This window comes from Geospiza fortis, unplaced genomic scaffold (genome assembly GCF_000277835.1).
Source record: "Geospiza fortis unplaced genomic scaffold, GeoFor_1.0 scaffold138, whole genome shotgun sequence".
In the NCBI taxonomy this organism is placed as follows: domain Eukaryota; kingdom Metazoa; phylum Chordata; class Aves; order Passeriformes; family Thraupidae; genus Geospiza; species Geospiza fortis.
The window spans coordinates 12,219,888-12,240,441 of NW_005054307.1; the positions used below are offsets into that span (position 1 = coordinate 12,219,888).

A 20,554-nucleotide genomic window follows, 5' to 3' on the forward strand; every position below is an offset into this window, starting at 1 on the left:
CGCCGCCCGGCCGCAGAGCATCGACACTCTCCGAAGTGCAGGTACGCGGGAGCCGCGGGGTTTTGCGCGCCCCGGGGCGGGGGCAGCGCGGGGCCGCCGCGGCCTTTCCCCGATTTTTGTTTTATCTCCCTCCTCCCCCGGTAGCCGCTCAGTGTCCGGAGATTTTTTCCCAGCAGGATTTGGCCCCCACCCTGCTTGCCGAGTCCCCCTCGTTGCGGTGGGAAAGTAAATTGCGCTGCTCGGCTGCGGTGGGTGCCTGTGCCGGGGTGGGTGTCTCTGGCTGAGACCTCCAGTTTATTTCAAGGAATATTTCTCAGTATAATCCTTTTTCAAATTTACTTCTTCCCAGTTCCGATGTAGCTTTATGTAAAGTACAGCGATTGGAATTCCCGATGAAGCCAGCACTAATTTGCCAAGGAAATTCAATTTATGGAATAAACAAATTTTTATGCCGGCTTTACAAGTTGTTCCTAAATTCTTCGATGCTTTCTGCCGGCAGACTGGCTCGGTTTAGGAGGGATTTGATTTTGTTATATTGCTGTCATGGGATGTTGTGAACCAAATTGAACATTTTTAGAAAGAGGAGCTGCGGGAGCACTTCTACCAGCTGTTGTGCTGCTGGCATCTGGCAGATCCACTCTGCTCGGCCAAAGTTCCTGGGCTTAAAAGAGGAAAAAGAAGTGCCTGGTAATTGATTACCTGAATGACAGTTTGAAAATGTGCTATAGATCAGTGGTGGGTTTGGCATGTGGTATTCATGAATTGATTATGTTTTGGTGTGTCTCAATTTTGTTTTGATACTTGTTTCCTAGATCTAATAAAGCTATCAGTCTTTTCTCAAATACAATGACATCTAACAAGCAAACGAAAAAGAAAACCAATGGTGTAAATATTTACAACTTTCTGTTGTTATATTTACAACCGCTTATTAGAATTGTTTTATTTAAAATCTATCATTTAAATTCTTGAGGAATCACCTTTTCTTAAGGACACATTTCCTTTCATTATGAGAGTGGCATGTTAATACCAGGCCTTTTGTATTACCTTGCTATGGCTCTTGAATCTTTGTTTTGTTTTCCATCTTTTGGTGACTTAATGACGCTGCTGTAGCTTACACAAGTGATCTCTGTTTGCTAAGAGCCACATCGTGGCTAAAGGAATAATTTATGCTTTATTTGTAGGAAGAGGTCCCTCTGAGTCCTTTTGCAGTCCTGGTTTTAGCAGCTCCCAGAGAGAGATCCTGTATAGGCCGGCTTCTTGCAGCTCAGCATTGTAAAAATGCAGAAAGTTTCTATTTTAAGAAAGCAATCAAAGTGCCAAGCTAACTTTAATTGCATTGTATTTATTTTTAAAATAACTCTTTTAATGTAATCTGGTTGGTAACTTGACCTCAGAACTGATTTCTTGCTTGTGCAGAACAAATAATTGATTCAGAGGCCTGAAACTTTCTTCTGCACACAGCTGGTGTTGGTCTGAAGGTTAAATTTGCAAGGATCGGGCTCTGGGTAGTGATCTGGAAATGCACATTTGTCTAGATTATCCTACTTGGCTGATTCTGGTCATGAGCTGCTTTTCCACAAGTTTTAGTTTTTCAGATGTCTACAAGAGGGGAATGTTTGCAAATATGGCTGTTACAATTTATTTAGATGGCCCACAAATATTTTACCATCTTTCCCACCTATGTCTTTAAAAATATTTGTACTTATAAAATTACAATGAGAGCTGTTCATTTTGGCCTTTTCTGCATGTGCTAGATACAAGTTTTAAAATATCTTTGTAAATTATATGTGATTAAGTGTTCTTCTTTAAAACCTCCCACCAAATAAAATTGGTCCTTTGATTAAAACAAATATTTTGGGACATCGCTGTCTAGCAGATAACTGGTGTGCCTTTTATGGTCTTAATCTAGTGAGTGCTGGAGCAATGATTTAAGTAAGATGCCTGTCTATACATGTATCTCTGTATAAATCTGAATTTAAAAGGGTTTAGAGCTTGTTTCTTATTCTGGTGAATAAGAATTCTAGCCATCCCTTATGGAGATTGCTGTTTTAAGAAAATGAGAAAAGTCTTTGCCCACTGTTATTTTACATTAGCTATAGGAGTCAGGGGCACCTTGCAGGGTTCTTTTGTTGGATCTCAAAAGTTGTCAGGGTTTAGTATCCTTCTGTCAAAAGCAGAAGGCAAGATTACAGTGACTTGAATTTGAACAAAATTAAACCCTAAAGTGTACTGTCAGGTACTCTTGTATTAGTGGCCTCAGTTTATCTTCCTGGAATAAGAATGAAAGATGAGTTCTCAAGGAATAAAGCATCTGATCCCATTTTAGAAGTCCTTTTGATAAATAGTTAACATCTTATAAGGAAAATAGATACTTGTTTGAGACCTTATTCTTTGTGGAGGTGTGTCTGGACACCATGCTAACATCATGAAAGATAGAAGTGTTGAAAAAGTAATTCTTTACTACCGTCTAAGCCTTGCTTCTGTGGCATCAAACTAGGTACAAGCAGTGGTATTGTTGCACATTTGGAGCCTGCAGCCTGGAGGAGAGCAAGCAGCCAGGATCAGAGGCACCAGCTCCTTGTGCTGGCTTGGCTGCTGAGAAACCTTGAGGTGCCATTGCTGTGGAGACTCCTAGGTATGACCTGTAAGGAAAACTGCTGGGAAGCTGAAAAGAAGGTCAGAGAGGGCCAACAGGAAGCCCGCCTTTTCTTAGGGCATCTGCCTTCTGAAGCTTCTGTATCTCATCAGGTTCTGGAACTGCTTTTCCCACTGGGCAGAAATCTCAAAGATGTTGTAACCAGGGAACTGGAACCTGGCCCTGGGCTTCAACACATTTGCATGGCACTGGCCCTTTCCTGGTCAAGAATGTCCAGGGAGTTAGTGCCTGGGAGCTTAACAGCTTTCTGGTGGCAAGAAAGTGCAAGGAATGATCAGAGAGATTCTTTTGTTGGAGCTCATTCCTGTTTGTTTTCCAACTCTCTGTTTTGCTTTGATAAAGTTGTTCCTTATGATTAAATACTGCCATGAATAATTATAGGATTTGTCATTTGAATGTTTAGTTAGTTGATACTTGGGGAGAAAAGTCTGCTCCAAGACTCCTAAACCTTTTCCATTTAGTAAATTTACATGTGAAACAATGACAAACATTTTATCAAATCTTGTTTCTTGAGGGCTGCTGACTAATAGGAGAAGCTACTTTGATAGTAATGACTTTAAATATACTTTTAAAATATAAATCTATTTATTTGTTAGCTACTGCTCATGGAGTTTGGTACTGGAATGCATTATTCAGCTCCACATCTCTTCATCCTTCTGAAATTTAAAATCCAAGAAACAGGCTGTTTTCAGTTAAAATGACAGATGAACTTGAGCTCTCGTTCTTGCACTGAGGTTTAGGCAGCTGCCTGTCTTTTAGAAGAGCTAGGTCAAAATCTGAAGTGCTTCTAGGATGTGTGGAACAGTGGTAGTCACTGAGGGTCTCATTCTTAGTTTTTTTTTCTTGTGAAGTGCAGCACTCTGTAAATAAACAACCCCTTTGAAACTGCATTTTGTTTTGGTTTTTTTGGAGGCATTAACAATTCAGGATTAATACATGTATCAGAATAATTACTTCTGTGTATTTGTTTTTGATTGATTATTTGATTATCTTTTATTTATGTTGTGTTGGAGCATATGGTGATGAGAATTGTTGCTTTTAATATGTGAGTTATTTAAAGCTGTCATTGCGATTAAGAAACAGTTTAGTCTTGCTACTTTGACTCTAAAGATATTCCAAGATCAGCTCTTTAACCCCTTTCTTGGGGCCAATCACATTCTTAAGTGTAATGACTGCGGAAGTCATGGGGAAAGCTGAGTATGGAACATGGAAAACCAGATTTGTGTGTGCAGCAGCCCCAGCCAGGTGCTGGGGCCCTGCACACCTGGCTTCCCTTCACATTGCTGCTGGGGTATCTTTATCATCTCAGGCAGAGAACTTGCACTGCTGGCTGCTCCTCTGCCTTGCTGGACAGTCTGCAGGGTTCCAGGAAAGTTCCAGAATGTCACTGTAAATGAAGATCCTCTCCCAATGAATCTCTTCCAACTCCATCAGCCCACAGCCCTGAGCCCAGGTCTCCCTTCCATTATTCCTGGTACCAAGCTGCTTCTCAGCCTTATACTTCAGCCCTGAGCTCTCTCCTCTGCTTTCACCTCTGGGCTTTTTCTCCTGTATGTGTTCCACACAACCCATGCTGGCAGGAGGCTAAAGCCTGGAGGCAGGATTTACCTGAATCAGACTGGGGCTCCAGCAGCAGCCCCTGGGCATGGCAGACTTTCCCCTGTTTTGTGGTCTGTGTTTCTGTAGGTAAAGGGTGATGTCATCAGTGTTAGTTCTTTCCTGGCTCCAGACCTTTTCCACTGGTGACAGGTTTTAAAAGCTGTATTTCTGAATCTCTGGATTGGTTTTAGGAGCCTTTATTTTAAAGAAAAGCTGTTCAAATTGATTTCCCTCCTCCAATTACGTGGAATATTTTTGCCCTTGCTTTTCTCAATTTTTTGTTCTGATGTGTGTATTTCAAATGTACCATTTTTCAGTGTGACAGTTGGACACTTGGCCCTGAGTAAACAGAACCAGACCCTAGGATGGGATTTTAGGATATAGTTCCATATTTTATATAATATTAAAGAATATGATTTGATAGCACTGTGCTTAATACAAAGCCTTGGAGCACTTGGATCTTGCAAGTGGATATGCATGGACAGACTCCAGTGCCCCCAAGTAGCCAGTTTCAACACTGGAGTTTATCTACCCTCTTTTGCAAAGGATGCAGACAGCTTTGGCTTTGGTTTTGTTTTTGGTTGTTCTGTTGTTTTTTGGTTTTGTGTTTCATAAAAAAAAAATTTATTGCGAGTTAAAAGCTTTACTGAGCTTTAGCAGCAGGAGAAGTGGGAGAGGATTAATGCAATGTGGCATAAAAGACAAAAGGTTGTCTTTGCAATTGTAGTAGATCAGGTGTGGAGAGTGGCTTTTCCAAAGGCTTTATGACATTGTGGTGCCTGATGAAGGAAGGAAGGAGACTGTTTTAAGGAAAGTCCAAGAGAGGTGACATAGAAGGACAAAATAAATGCAGCTAAAGCTAGAGGATTGACTTTTTCTGTAACTCAATCAAGTGAAAGCTCAATTGTTCCTCCTCTTCTCAGTCTCCTGGCCTGTCTGGAGATTTGCAAGTAAAATGTCAAAACCAGAATTTTTTAGAAACTTCAGTCTCATCTTAACAAGTGGACATTAAAAAGAGGCAGCTCCTTGTGACCACCTTGGCTTTGGTGTGTCTGTGCACAATTGCATGGTGGCCACTAACAGCCCTATAAGTGGTATTTTCAGAAATTTGTCCTCTTGTAACAGGATTCGTTCTGCTTCATTAATGCAGAAACTGGGTCTGGCATCTAAGGAAGAGAAATTTACTGTTCCTCAGTCCTTCAGGAATCTTCAGTGATACTGTCAAACTGAATCTGCATTGTGTCCCACACCATCTGGTAGCTGCTGTATGAATTACTTGATCAGCCAGTCTTGTTACCAGAGTGTATTGATGTTCCCTTTGATCTCTGGAGGATGGTAGCTGTGCTGTGCATGGAGCTGTGGCACTGAGGAGTCCTTCCTTGTGACAAGTCACACTTGAGCAGGATGTACTTGAGGCCTCCATACTCTGGTATCTCTGCAAGAGGCTGTGTCAAGATGAGTGAGTGTGAAAATTCTCTCTCACTGCTCTTCTGGGAAATTTGTTTTAAGCAGAGGATTTAAAACTCACTGCTATGCAGCTCCTAGAAAAAGGTTGTTGAAGATAGGGTGTTGGGGTGAGGCAGAAATAAATTTCCATTTTATTTCCTTGTTAAGTCAGCTGAATTTGACATAAAGATCTCTGAAAAATCAAGCTGATATGATGAATGTTGGAATGCTAATGTTAGCTCTGTGGATGCTCTAAATGTAACAGGTAGCACACAAAAATAAGAAGATGTTATCTTGTTCCAAAGCATAAATTAGAAGGACAGCATCTGCAAGACAAGAGTGTGTCCAGAGACAAGTGTAGTGTAGAATGACTTTTTTTCCCCATATTTTAAAACAGAAATTATTTTTCCTTTAAGGAAGGAGGATAAGATAGGAGTAGTCATCTTCAGATGCAGAAATTGAAAGAATTTCCAGTGTAATGATTCTGTTTTGTGACTAGTCAAGTTTGACAGGGATTTGATGGGGATGTGAGGAGGGTAGAACTATTTTGCATGAATTCCAGGTTGTTTCCCCAAACAATCAAAATGGCCAAGCAAAGATTGCTATCTCCAGAATAGTGACTGTATGTTTCCTGCAGAAAATTGGAATGAAAAAAACTGGAATCTGCTGCTACCCTGAGTGATTTTTTTTTGTTTGTTTTCCAGATAGGCAGAAGCCAGCACTTGCTTGCTAAAAGAAAGTGCATCAGGCCTGTGTGTAACAGCTCCACTTGAGAAGTGTGTGTTAAGAGTGAGTCAGCTTCTAAAGTGTGTCATTCTTTGAAACAAATTTGAGTGGGAAACTGAGGATAGAAAGGGGAATCGTTCCTTGCCTAATGTCAGTCAAGGTTCTGTGATGCAAGAGAGAATATTTGGCAGTAATTCTCTGTTACTCAGTTTCTGAGTGCTAGTGGGAACTCTTCCAAAATAAATCTAGTCCAATAGTCTAAATGCCTTATTTTGTAGTTTACTTTCTGTGTGGTTGCTTTTGAATTAGAGTTAATGCATTTCCTACTGCTGTCACAACAGACTTATTTAGAAGAAGACCAAAGAGTTCTAAAGTTTTCAGCAATAAGACACTGCTACTCTATGATCTGTATGGCCCTGTTCACTTGAGTGAATGGTCAAGATAAAAGGAAGTAGTTGGAAGGTTCTTGCCTATTTTCCTGCTCTAAGTAATGTTAAATACATTTGAATTTAATTAAAAATGCTGATAGGAATCCTGGCTTGGACTTCTTTGGAGGAGTAGACTTTGCTGTAAACAAGATAGATGAAAGGAAGAGATCAAATAGAGGAGGTCACCAAATCCAGCTGTCTGTGGAACAAAGGGCTGGGTTGGGCCCAGTGCAGGAAAGCCTCATCCTGTGCCAGGCACTTCTGTCCTCTACAGCACTGGGTTCAAATCCATAGAAGGAAAGGTTGGATATCTTGGCTTCCTATAGGTGTTTTAGTGGATCTCTATGTTTTCTACTGTAGGATCTCTATCTAGCTGCTTTCACACTCAGAATGAATTATTTTTTGAAGTGCTGTAAAGAAACAAATACTAGGCATGAAGATACAAAAATGATGACAATGGTGAAAGCTGCTCAAGCAGTGGGTTTTGCAGAGTCATTGGAGGTGACAGAAAGCATCTTGACCCAGAGAGAGAAAGTGGTGTTAAGAGAAGGTGGAAAGTAGAGGTAAAAGCTTTTAATTATGTTCAATGCACAGGCATGGTCTAGGCCTATATATACCTCTCTCAATTCTCAGTTAATTTGGTGTGACTGCAGGCTTGTACAGCACCAGGAATTGTTTTTTCTTTGTCTTGTTTCTCCAAAACTTGTTCCATTGTAATTATTTGCCCACTGTCTCTTCTTACATTCAAATATGACTTTAGGAAAATACAGTCTCCTTGAGGACCAGCACAGTTGCTATTATTTCTAAACTTGTTTTTTTTTTTTTAATCTGTGTTGTAACATTTTGTATCCTTTCTTCAAATAGTAACTCCCATTTCATTTTTCATCTCTTTCCTTATTATAAGTTGTACCAGCTAAAGTAATTTGCAGTAGAACATTTTGTGCTGATGCTTAAATATCATCACCAAACTTTGCATGGTTTATACTGTCATGAAATAAAAGGCATTGGTCATGGGGAGGCACGCTGCTTGGAAGCATTTTCAGATTGAAGGCTTTTTAGGCTGTTCCAAAAATGAAAGCTGTATCAGCTAATCTTGAAAGTACAAAATATATAAATCTTACATTTGGAACAACTTAAATGATGTATGCTTGTAAACCTTGTAAAATGTGGTTTTACATTTTGCTGTGCCTAGGTATGTCATAAAGGTCAGAAATGTGTCACATGGCCTGGACCTAGCTCCTGGGTTAAGTGATTCTAGTCTCTTTAAATTTCACTGGATTTGAGATCATCAGAATTGAATTGTCTGGCACATTCTGGTTTATTGTCCCAGCCATCATGACACTACAGGCTGAAGTGTTCCTTTCCCTCTCCCCCAGCCACTTCTGATAGGCTCTTTTATATTAGTAAAATAATTTTTCCCCTTTCTTTTTTTCCTATTTATTAAATAATCTTGTTTTCCTATTATCTCAAGTCAAGAGCTCAAATGTAGTATCTGTACAGCAAATGCAAATGAATTACTTGTAAATGTTCCTGGTTCACTGAAATATCTTCAATGTAGATCATAAGAATAGTGTGAGGTCCCCTTAGGAATTTCAGCAGCTGTTTGACCATGCAACTGATGTTAGAGGGAAGGACAAAAAATACCCTCCCACAGAGGGTGTAGATGACTGGCTAGAAGATAACAGATGATACATGGCATTGGCCCCAACTCATATGTTTGTTTTTACTTCTAATTTGTCATATAAAGTATTTAGTGGTTTTTGATATGAAGCACAACTTGCTAATGACACTGTACCTGCCATGTAGAGTTCATGAGAAGATGTCAGTGACGACCACATTCTGAAGTAGTGATTTCTGCAAAGTGCTAAATGAATTCACATTGATCTTACAATGTGAGGAGATATCTTCAGTCATTTGGTACAGGAGACCTCTTTCAGTTCCCAGTGGCTTTAACAGAAGGGTGAGCAGACCCCAGCTACATTACAGACCTGTTTCCATAGGTTCAGTTTACTTGCTTTTGTTATGTGTCCCCCCTGAAACCTGTCTTATTTTGTCTTGTGAACATGCTGGGAGGCTGTACCTCTCATGATGGTGCAGCTTTTGTCAAGAGTATTGACCTTCCTAAATTATTTTTAGTGGATGGCATGGCCTCCATGGTTAGTTTTTGTGTTCTTCATCCAGCCCCTTCAGAGCCATGTATAGATGATTTGGCTATTTTCTTCTTGCTGGGGTTAATTTGGTTTTGGTGTGAAATAAAAGTGAGAATTTTACTGCTTCTCTACTTACTTTTTTTTCTGTTTAGGGAAAGACGAATGCTACAGGTGTAACTTGTTATCGCCTGCATGCCTTTGGACTATTCCTTGCTCTCAGGTCCTCAGCTTTTCCTTGTCATGGAGTGCCTTTTGAACACCTGGTGTTTGTTGCTTGCCATTTAGGCAGTGATCCCCCAGTGTGGCACTGTCACACCAAAAGGCCTCTGTTCAGTGCTAATAACCGTAGGAGCCCTTGAGAAGGCAAGCCTTGCTTTCTTTCAGTGTTGCTCAACGAGATCTTTATATTTGTAAAAAATCTAGTGGGAAAGGCTGGGAGAGCTGATATGAGGAGACCTGTAGCTCTGAGTGTTTGTTGTTCTGTTGTAACATCTCAGTTTTCAGAGAGCTCTGCTTTCTGGTAAAGGTCTAAAGCCCCAAAATGTTAATTCATGGAGCTGGCTGCTGCAGGGACAGCACATTCTAGGGATCACAATACAAGTAATGTTCTCTTCCCAGACCTTACAAGTCACATTCTTTATATAACCATTGGGATCTCATTTCTATTCCTACTGAAGAGTCTTAGTTTAACATGAAGAGCTTCCACATACAGATTGGTCATCTTTCATCATCGTTGTTCCCTTTCACAGAACTTTTTTCAGTTCTGTTTTAGTGGAGGGTATTAAATGTAGGATAGTGATGACCTCTGTTTTAGCCTCTACTCCTTTCCCAATAATCCTGAGCACTCTGTATACTTCTGCAGGTAAAGTTTCTCTTCTACTACTGAGCAAGAGCTGGGATCTCTATGGAACTGTCTGTTCTAACATTGAGATTTTTCTCCTGGTTGGTAGTAATCTGTTTGGGGTCCATCACTGCATCTGTGAGGTTGGAGTTGGGTTCCCTGCATGAGCTCCATTTCACTTTCCAGTTTGTTATCCAGTCATTCAGTCTGTAACTTTTTATAGTTTCCCTTGCTGGTACTTTCACATTTTTTATGCTTAGCTGATATACTGTGAACTCATCAGTGAAAACACATCGTAAATAATAACATGATAAGAAAATCTACATCTCTTCTATCTGGAGTGTAATGTATTATGGATATTGGTCTTCAAGTCAGTCATTGCTTACAGCAGATGAAATGTAATTTGGTGTAATTCAGTGTAGAGGTTCTACAGGCACGATGAATGAGGGACGTGCCAGTGTCTTCTCACCAGGATCTCCAGATGGAGTTTCCCGTGCACACGGTAACAGATGCATTTTACGTATGTTTGAATATAACTTCGTTTCTTGTCTAAACTTTAAGATGTATTTTATAGATATTTGAATAAAACTTATTTCTACATGTGCCTTTTTTTGATTTCAGAATTGTTTTGTACCTATGAAAAGCGGACAGAAATATTGCTATACGTCAGCAGTGCTATCCAAGTGCCAACTTCATTTCAGCAGAACGCCTGCATTTCCTACATGCTCTTATTACCTGGAAGAGTAATTTCGTAGGTTTTTATGTGTAAAGGCCAAAGTTTAGAAAAACTTCTGCTTACCAAATTGGCTTTTGTCTTCCTTCTGCAACTCAGGTGTGGTGTGTTTGCTGAGACCTCTTTTGCTGGATGTTGTCCCAAGTATTCGACAGACCACTGCCTTGGCTCTTGGGAGACTTGCAGATTATGATGTGGAGATGGCAGAGGCAGTTGTGAAGGCAGGAATTCTTCCACAGGTCATATGTTCACTGCCTGAGGAGAATGTAAGGCATGATTGTTCTCTTAAGTAATATTTTAAAAAATTATTATACGGGGAAAGGGATATCTTTCTGTATCAGCATCTGGTGTTATTCTAATAGGACATTAAATGGATTGAAGTCAGAGCAGCATGCATGTTTGAACCCCTGAGAGATCTCTGTGTACTGTATGCCAAGGTCTGACTTCAAATAAGCTTGGCTTTAAAATATTGTATTACTGTTTAATGCACTATAGGAAATACATTCATTGCACTGTAACATTTGTAAAATGTTGAGTGATGCTTTGTAAAAGGTCCCTCTTAAAAAAGGAGACAGTTGGGAAGCTGTGGTGATAATTGACTAGGTTTTGTCCCTAATATCAGACACGTGTAAAATACATCTAAAACCTCTGAACTTCTGTAGTGAAATACTTTGTATCTCCAAACACAGGCCTTTGGAAATCTGTAGTGTGAGAAACAACAAACCTCTGACACAGGAAAATATACAGAAAGGTTTTCATCTTCATATTTGTCAAAACCAAAGTACAGTCACAATTGCAATGCAAATAAATCCGTTGGTCTCTTCCACTCTCTTCCTCACATTTTTCTTCAAGCTCTGTGCCTCTTTCGCCTTTGATTTTTTGAATGATGCTAACCTAGATTAACAGAAATACTTTCAAGTAAGGTTCCTAGCAGCTGGAAACTGACAGCTGAAGGGTTAAATGCGCTTATATCACAACCACACTTACGTTTCAGCTTTGATTTATGAAAAGTAGGTTTTCAATGGAAATATAATTTGGAAAACCATATATTTTCATTTTCAATCTTTTGAGGAAAACAAAGATGTAAATGTACTCATTGCATACTTTTTGTGCATATGGAATCATTGCCTATACAATTAAAATTGAAAAAGAAACACTAAAGAAAAACTTTGATGGCAAGATACTGGTATAGTATGAAAAGAAAGTAAAGATTTTAATTAGACAAGGTTATAAACATTTTGGTTATTTTATTTCTGTTTTTAAGGGAATATGTGGAACAAAACCCTACCCACTGTTGGTTTGGAAACTACTCCCTGCTACAACTTGAAACCCTAAATAAATTAGCTCAAGTACCCCGAGATAGAGTAATTAGGGGAAGCAACAGCAAGACTTGTGTGAGGTCATGGAAAGCCTGCTATGCCTTGGTGACTGAGGGCAAGAGGAGGAAACTCATCCAGTTCATGCAGAGTTTAGCAAGCAGGCAGTTTGTCACTTCCCACAGGCAAAGAAACCTTTTCCATTCCACTCACTTTTAGTGTATCAACATCTGTATTTAAGGATGAGATTTTTGAGCACACAATGAATACTGTTTCTACAGATTTATGGGGAACAGTCACAGCGTAACATCCCAGATCAATGTTTTGTCAATTAAACTGAGCAAAATTCAGTTTTACAGCATATTCTGGCTATGCCTGTGAATACGGTTTGTTTCTAAAGAATGTGTTTTGAATAATGAAAACAAAGAAGTGTTTTTCTTTGCCAGGAGCATAATTACTTAACAGAAACAACATACCCATATTTGTACAGACTTATGTAAACAAATATGGCTCCATTGAGTTCAGCAAAGCTTACAGTAACTTACATTATCTGGGGATTGGACCATTTGTCTGTACTGTTTCCCTTAACTTCTGTTCCCTCTAAATGAGGTTTAATACTTTGCTTGTAAATGATGTTTAATGTACCTGCTTGTAGATCTTAACTTAGAAAATTGGATTTTTGGCATCAAGGAACGATATCAGTACTGGTAAACTAAGGAAGGTAAGGGCATGTGTTGGAGCACTGAAAGATGACTGTGCTTGTAAATCAGTAGCTTGTTAATCATGCTCTCTGATGTGGTTTTAGCCAATGCCAGCCATCAAACTACTCAACAGTGATTTGGCATGGTGTAAAGGATAGCACAAGGCAGGAACAGTTTCCAGTAGCATAGATGAGGCCATTGTGCTTTGAGGAAAGAGGAGTTTAGGTGCACAGATGTGTTATGCTGTGTCACCTTCTTCTAAGGCCAGGGAGTGGGCCTGGGTGTGTTTTATTTCCTGGGGGGCCATTGCAGATACTGTTCTGTTGCCATATCTTAGTGCTTTAGATCAGGCTTTTGAAGGTGTCTGGGTACCTCACAGGATGCACAAAAGCACTCACGTGGTTCTTTGTTTTTCTGGACTTGATCCAGAAGGGATGTGGGCTTTGCATTGTTTAAATTTTGGGTGCCTTGACAGAGGACTAGCACTGCAAAGTGCCCAGACTGCCTGTGCAGAGCAGGGGAGAGTCAAGCACCTTGGGATGAGATCAAAGGCAGCTGGCACACGGAGAGAGAGCCCTCTAGAGCTTGTCCATAGGGATCATCTGTCAGTGCCCAGGCTGGAGGGCATACTCCAGGCACTCAGACATAGCAGCAGGTTACTTGGGTCCCCATGAATCTTGCCCTTCACAAGGGAGGGGAACTACCTGCCTTTCTGACAACATGGTTTTCTCTGGCCAGAGTACTTTAACTGGGCTCTGGATTTTGAAAATATAACACAGTAGAGGAAACTTCAGCTTCCATATCCTAATGGTGGGTATAAAACTGCAGGAGACTGAAATGTGACTTTTTGAGGGAAGACTTAACTGTGCTTTTAGAAGAAATCGCTGCTGCAGTTTACATGGGAACCCCATGCTGTGTGCAGTGTCATGCATTACGTATACATACTGAAACCATTATTTGGTCCAGCACTGAGGGAGATGGGCAGAATTGAGACAAGAGCTTAGACTTTGTGTGCTCTTATGACAAAAGGGCCAGGTGCTTACTCCTGTTCAAAGGGAGCTTTTATTGGACAGAGGCAGGAGTAAAATTGCAGTCAAAATTGGTGATTATTCTGTATTGGGTGTTGGTGGGATGGGTTTTCAGTATCCTAATTGTGGGGTTTAGGCAGTATTTAGGCATTTCAGGATTCAGATCCTGAACTCTTTTATTAGATCTAATTCGCTCTGTCTCAGTTCCTGTTTGCAAATGTAACTAGTGTTTTCTCATAGAGATGTTGTGAGGATATCTGTTTTAGAAAGTGGAAAACCATGCAAGTGTTGCAGATGTGTAGAATTATTTTAGGAGCTTGCTCTGCATAACCTGTATAATCTGGTTCAATATGTTAAGAGTTATTGTTTTTGTAGCTCTTGTTTTTCAGTACTCACTTAAACAAACAGACTTACCTGGACTACTCTCTTTTCCCCATATCCGCTTAGCTCTCTCATTTTTTTTCTGTTTGTTTATGCACTTGCTGCAGATTTTATATCATGAGCTGTCCCAGAGAACTGTAGGTTTGTTGTTTGTGTGATGTCCAGTGGTCCTGATTTGGGTCTATATGAGATATTGCTGCTACTAAAAAAGTCTAATTTAGGCATGTCTGTACTATATTATGCTTCAAACTTCTTAATGCTAGTGAAAGTTTGTTTGTTTCTGATTTGTCTAGCGTTACTACAAGAAAGCAGCTGCATTTGTGTTAAGAGCAGTTGCTAAACATTCTCCACAACTAGCTCAGGCAGTAGTTCAGTCTGGAGCACTGGAAATGCTGGTGATTTGCTTGGAAGATTTTGACCCTGGAGTCAAAGAAGGTGCATCTTGGGGTCTTGGATACATTGCCCGACACAATCCAGGTAACAAGTTTCACGTGTGTTATCTTTTACCTTAATGTCATATGATAACAATAATAAATTGTGTTATTTTGGTAAGTATAAAAATATGGTTTTTCTTCTCTACAGTTAGAAAATTTTAAATTTGGGATGAAACCCTGGTGTAACTGTGCCATTCCAACAATGCTATACCTTTTTGTGGGAAACTGGCATACCTGATATCAGCAGTGCCCAGTTATGAGAGGTGCTTTAAGAGAAAATGTTTTGGGCCCTTGGTCAAAAAAGGACACTCTGCTTTATTCCTCTTCATGAACAGATTTCTGAATTTTAATATTTTGTGTAGATGTTACTGCAGAACCATGTTTCTTTTGCTTGACATTAGTTCTTCTTTGATATACATAGTTGAATGGAGAAGCCGAGGGAGAAGCAAGTTTCATTCATTCATTACAGTGGTGTTTGCAGGATAAATAGGCCAAATTTATTGCACTATGTTATCATTAGCCAGTGGACCACACTGCTCTCTGGGAGTCAGAAACAGATCCTAGGGATCCAGTATTGAGCAGTTCACTGCTGTCTCACAGGCAGTTGTATAACTCACTGGTGGTGTCATGTTCCTATTTAAACACTGATCCACGTGGTTGATAGTTCTTCTACCAGCTATTTATATAGTTCAAGTAAAAGTTTAGACTGTGAATGAAAGAACTGAGGGAGGAAACTGCTAGCTGGAAGGGGTGGGAGAAACAGTTAGTGTTCGTATTGTTCAAAGTTAAACTAATTATAGGATCATAACATTAACTCATAGTTTTATATTTGGTTTTGGCTCTAAAACGTACATAGAGTGATTTTGAAAGTGTTTGTCTTTGTTTTTTAATCAATACAGAATGTTGGACTGCAGAAGGCATAGGGGATTCCCCCTTCCCACATAGTGGGTTAGCTTACTGGGACAGTCTCCAAAGTCGTTAGCACCTTTCTAACATTTTCTGGGGAACAAATTAATTCTTGGGACACCTCTCTGGTAATGATCTTTTATCATTTGGTCATCAGGATTGAATTCCACCCTTGATGGAAAATAATTGTTCCTTCCATCTGAAAGATATTTATTTAAATATCAAAAGCGTTCATTTGTATAAATGTGTGTAGAATGTGTGTGTCTGCATTACTCTTAACACAAACATTTCTGCAGTTTTGTTATGTCACTAAATCAATATTGACTCACTTCAATTGCCCTTCATGCTATTCACTGCATGAATGCTGATGGAGCTTTAGGGTGATCCAGTTCACTCTGTGACAGCATTGTCTGCAAAGATGTAGGTGATGTGGGGGTGTTGAAGACAAAAAAATTCCTTGTACAAAATTTTATTCCATGGTTATGAATAATTTATTTGCTGATGGTGAATGGGTGCATACCTTATGTCAATTTACAGTGACAATAAGAACAGCATCCTCAGAAATTAGGTTGAAATTGTTTTGAAACTGTGCTACCAAGCTGCAAGCATCAGGACATAGACAGATCATGAGATATAATCAGTAAAAGAACCCTGAATGCCAACAAAAGCCCACCAAAACACCCCTGAAAAAATTGCCCAGCTACAGCCAATTTAGAGGATTTGACTGCCTCTATAAGAGTCACAGGATGTCTCTAAAATGATTATGGAAAGTAGAGGAGTTATACTGAGAAAAGATCACTCTGTGCATCGTATGTTACGCTGCTACAAGCATGCCTTTGCAACATGATATTGCTGGAAATGGGATCCAGAGATAGAGAAATGGGATAGAGACTTTCTCTTATCAATAGCTGGTGTTTACTGTTCAAGAAGCTCTGGATTAGACTGACATGCTCCTGTTGACAAAATCTGGTGGTTATGATTTTCTATCATTGTCTGTGGACACATAATTGCAGTTTTAACTTTAAAAATAGACCTGGGTGTGAAATGGCTCCCTCCATGCACAGAAGGTTTTTCAGTTTCAAAAATTGTTACAGTTTTGAACTGGGACAATACTGAGACAAGACTTTTTCTCTCTCCTGAAAAGATTGGGGGGTAGGGAGATTTGTTTGCCCCAGTAAGAAAAGTTCAATAATTAGGGCATGTCTCTGGGATTAAAGTCCAGATCTGTTTTAGGCAGGATGTGAACCTCTGTCTTCGTGAGGGCAGTCAAAGCCTCCTGGCATTCAGTGATAACTGTTTGCAATGGTGAGGGTCTCTCTGCCTTTAATCAGAAATTGCACCTATGACCCAGTAAAGCTACTAAGAACTGCAGTGTGTGTTCCCATGAAAAGACTTCCATTTTCAGAAACTGAGGCTTCCCCCCCACAATGAAAACACTCTCTGCTTAGCAAGTTCTATACTGACTTCATACAAAAATCTCTTAAAATGCAGTTCTTCTGGGAACAGATGTCTCCAGGCGGCCTGTGAGATTTTAGGTAAAGACAAATGTCTCATGAGGTTTCAAGATGTTAGAAATCTTGCCAGGTCAGATTCCAAAATTTAGAAGCTGCTCGTGCAGTTCTGCTCTTTCTTTCCCTTTGAGCTGAATTTCAGATACTGATCTTACTCCAAAGTGTGCTAATCAATGTGCTGTGATTTTGCCATTCATTATTTTTACTGATTGGGTTTAAAAAGAAGTGTGAAATGTTTCAAATACCATAGATACCATCAGGCCCATGAAAGATATTTTGTAACATTTTACTTACACCATATTCAGTTAAAATGCAAAATTGTTTTCTTTGAAGTTTGCAAATGATTTGGCTTTCCATTTTCTCTGTCTGCACTGAAGGTGTAATTTATTCATTGTCTCATACCTGCTTCAGTATATTGTAAATTGGTAGGAAAACAAAAATAAACAACACTGCTGATACTAAAGCTTATTGCTAAAAGCAGAATTTTGCTCATTTTCGGTCATCCAGTGGACCATAGCTCAGCTTAGAAGGAACCTTGGTAGATCTTTAGTCCAGCTTCCTGCTCAAAGCAGCATCAGCTGCAAGAAACAGTTCCTCAGCTCTTCAGTGATTTGAGTCTCACCTCCATCCTCCTGGTGAAAGGTTTTCCCACTGGTTCCAGTGGAATCTTTAGCACTGGGGTTGTAGAGGCCTCCATAAAACTCTGATTTTGAAGCGCAACCTTTGGGCTACTTGTGGGAATTGGTCTTTCTGTGTGGCCATAGCATGATCACACAGTCCTCAGAAAAGTACAGTATTGGTGGTTGTTTTGGTCAAAACCTCTTGTTTCCTGTGGATGCACCTGCTGCCACAGCAAGGTCTGTTTGAGAGCCCTGGTCTGAACTGAAACTTGCATTTCCTTCCAACCAGGGGTGTTGCTGCTGCTCTGCTATGGGGATATATTATTGTATATTGTCAATATAATATTGAGCTGATGTTCTTTCTCTGGGGAAAACCTGGACATGCACTTTCTCACCTTCATATTTTTTATCCTCATCTGGTTTTTATAATCCGTGCTATTATTGCCAGTGTGATAATATAAGTAGAGTTTTCTTTTAGCACCTTAAACTAGTTTAGAATAATCTTTTAATTCTTCCCATTGTTTTCAGTGGGAATGTAGGTAGGATCTTGGCTCCACTTTGTTGGCTTTCCCCTTCTCCTGATCACATAAATTCATGACAAGTCTTCAACCTACTTTGAATTAATTTCTTCATCCCTGATGAGTACTTTTGTATTGAGACAAACCAGCGCAACTCTACTACAACTTCTAGTTGTACTAGAACTGGTGGCATCTCAGACTCCAAAATCTGTCTATATTAGTCTTTCTTCTACATCCATTTGAGTCCTGTCTGCAGTATCTCCACTTGCTAAAATCTTCCTTATGTAGATCTGGATGAAAGTGATTAATTTTTTGGTCAGTTTTGAGCCATAGTTCTCTTGTGTCTGAACAGACAGAGTTCAATTTCCTACTTTCACTCTCCCAGGAAGAAGTTCAGCTTTATCATCGTGTAGCTGGAGAAGTTCCTTGAGCTGTACCCCAATGAGAGTTCCAAGCCTGTGGTTTTCATAACCTTCTGTGGAATTAAATGAGGTTCATACATTAGCTTTTCTCTGCTGTCTTTTGTTTTGTCTTTTCTTTGCCCTTATAATACAGCCTTGGCATAGTATTTGGAAGAGTATTTTTGTAATTTGTTTTAGTTATTTTAATTTTTTCTGAGTGAATATTTGATTTTAAAAATTTCTTATTGCCAAGTTTGTTTCCCCTTCTAACTCCTTCTCAGTCTAAATTTTTTCCCACCTCTGTCTGTGTTTCTAAATGGATGGCAAAGTCTCATGAATCCTTTGGTGTATAATCTGCATTAAAGATGTTCTACAAGTAGGAAGATTAACTGAGCCTTTTCTTGACAGAAAAAAAAAAGAATTACAATTTATAATGGAATCATTAATACTTAGAATTGTAATTTTGGGCTGAATTTTCTGGGAAACAAGATGGGAAGTACTGTATTTCCTTTCTTCCCTGCCTCACCTTTTCTGTTTTTCTGACAGTCCTTTTATGACTTGTCTGTCTTGACACATGGTCCAGCCCTCCATGTGGTAAGTTATTAGCCATGAACCTTATAAACACCACTGGAAGAAAAACCATTTAATAACCCATGACCAACAGTAACCATCAGTATTTAAATGATATCAGACTTCTAGTAGCAAGTGCTGGTCTAAATTGAATCAGATTTAGTTTGCTCTTTCAAAATAACTTCTACGGTTACTTTTGCACACGTGAGTGTAGCTGTGACCTGAAAGTATTGCTCTTTCTCTCCATAACTCTTTCTCTCCATGTAACTTCATGATGTTAGCTCCTAAGACATCAAAGAAGCCCATTCTGCTAGCACCATGTCCCTCTTGACATCAGATTCTTGATTTTAGCATTTCCCAGCAGACTGTGGGCAGTGGAGCTCTGGTTGGTCTGAAGTTCTGAGGCACAGTTGGAAGGGGTAATCTGGGCTGTGGGCCAGTAGATCACCATGAATTCCACTTGGTCAGTGTACAGCAGCAAAACACAATCTGAAGAAACTGGGCATGGCTTTTTCCACTAAAAGCTGGCTGTAACTTACACCACCTATATTGATTAGCTCCCTTTCAGATTTGTTTTTGCATACATTTCAGATATATTTCACTTCAGATTTTCAAAACTGAAGATAGAGCATTTGAGTTTGTTGAAATCTTATGATTTGTGTATTTTGAGGATGCATGCACTACATTTTCAGTCAAATATTTATTTGAAAAATGAATTTTGTAGAGTTAATTTTACAGATTCACAGAATGTTCTGAATTGGAGGGGAACCACAAGGATCATCAAGCCCAACTCTTAAGTAAATGGCCTGTACAGGATTTGAACCCACAACTTTGCCATTATTAGCACTATGCTCTAGTCAACTAAGCTAATTTCAGGGTATTGTATTAGTTTAAAAATTATAGCAATATTTATTTTTTGGATGTAATATTTATATTTTCTTTAAAATATTGTATCATAAAATAACATACAGTGTAAATATTTGACTTATCACATGTATTACAGTGTGTGGCTATAACTCACTAATTGAAAACAAATCTGGTCTGGAGCATTATTTGGATATTAACAACATAATGATGACATGACGTACAGATTTCATGAAAAACTATATTAGTCTATGTATATTTAATGAAGTATGCTGTATTTTTCTTAGTATGAAAATCTCTTTATGGATGGACTATAAATCAAAAGCTAAGTTAGAGTCTTGAAATACAACAGCCATATGTTGCCATGGTACTGTAAGTCAAGATAAATGTTAAAGATAATAATGGATATGCATAATAAGGTGTAGCAAAACTGAACGAAGAACCTAATAGATTATTGAATCCCCTATGGTTTTTACCACTTTTTCATCACTATTTTAAAATAGCACAGCTTGGTTATAATATAAATTTTGCTTCTGATACCCAGTAATTCTCATTTTAGGACTGTGATTAATGCTGCATACACAGAGAGAGCTAATGAATTTCTAATAGTGTAATTTTTGTCCATGTCAGCTAATCACATGCTCAGATTTTTTTTTTTTTGTTTAAGGTGCAGTTAGTTAAGGATATTGTGCTAATCTCAGACACACAATATCACTGATGATATT

General features: G+C 39.2%; 1 protein-coding gene across 1 annotated transcript in view; it reads left to right on the forward strand.

Moving 5' to 3' along the window:
* The first annotated feature begins 6 nt into the window (after nucleotides 1-6).
* The window catches only part of SPAG6 (sperm associated antigen 6), a 36,861-nt gene continuing 16,313 nt past the window's right edge, over nucleotides 7-20,554 (forward strand). Inside the window, exons 1-3 of the mRNA XM_005418611.2 lie at nucleotides 7-41; nucleotides 10,679-10,845; nucleotides 14,299-14,482. Of these exons, the coding sequence (XP_005418668.1) occupies nucleotides 10,780-10,845; nucleotides 14,299-14,482 (250 nt within the window). The 5' untranslated portion in view covers nucleotides 7-41; nucleotides 10,679-10,779. The remainder of the gene's footprint in view (nucleotides 42-10,678; nucleotides 10,846-14,298; nucleotides 14,483-20,554) is intronic.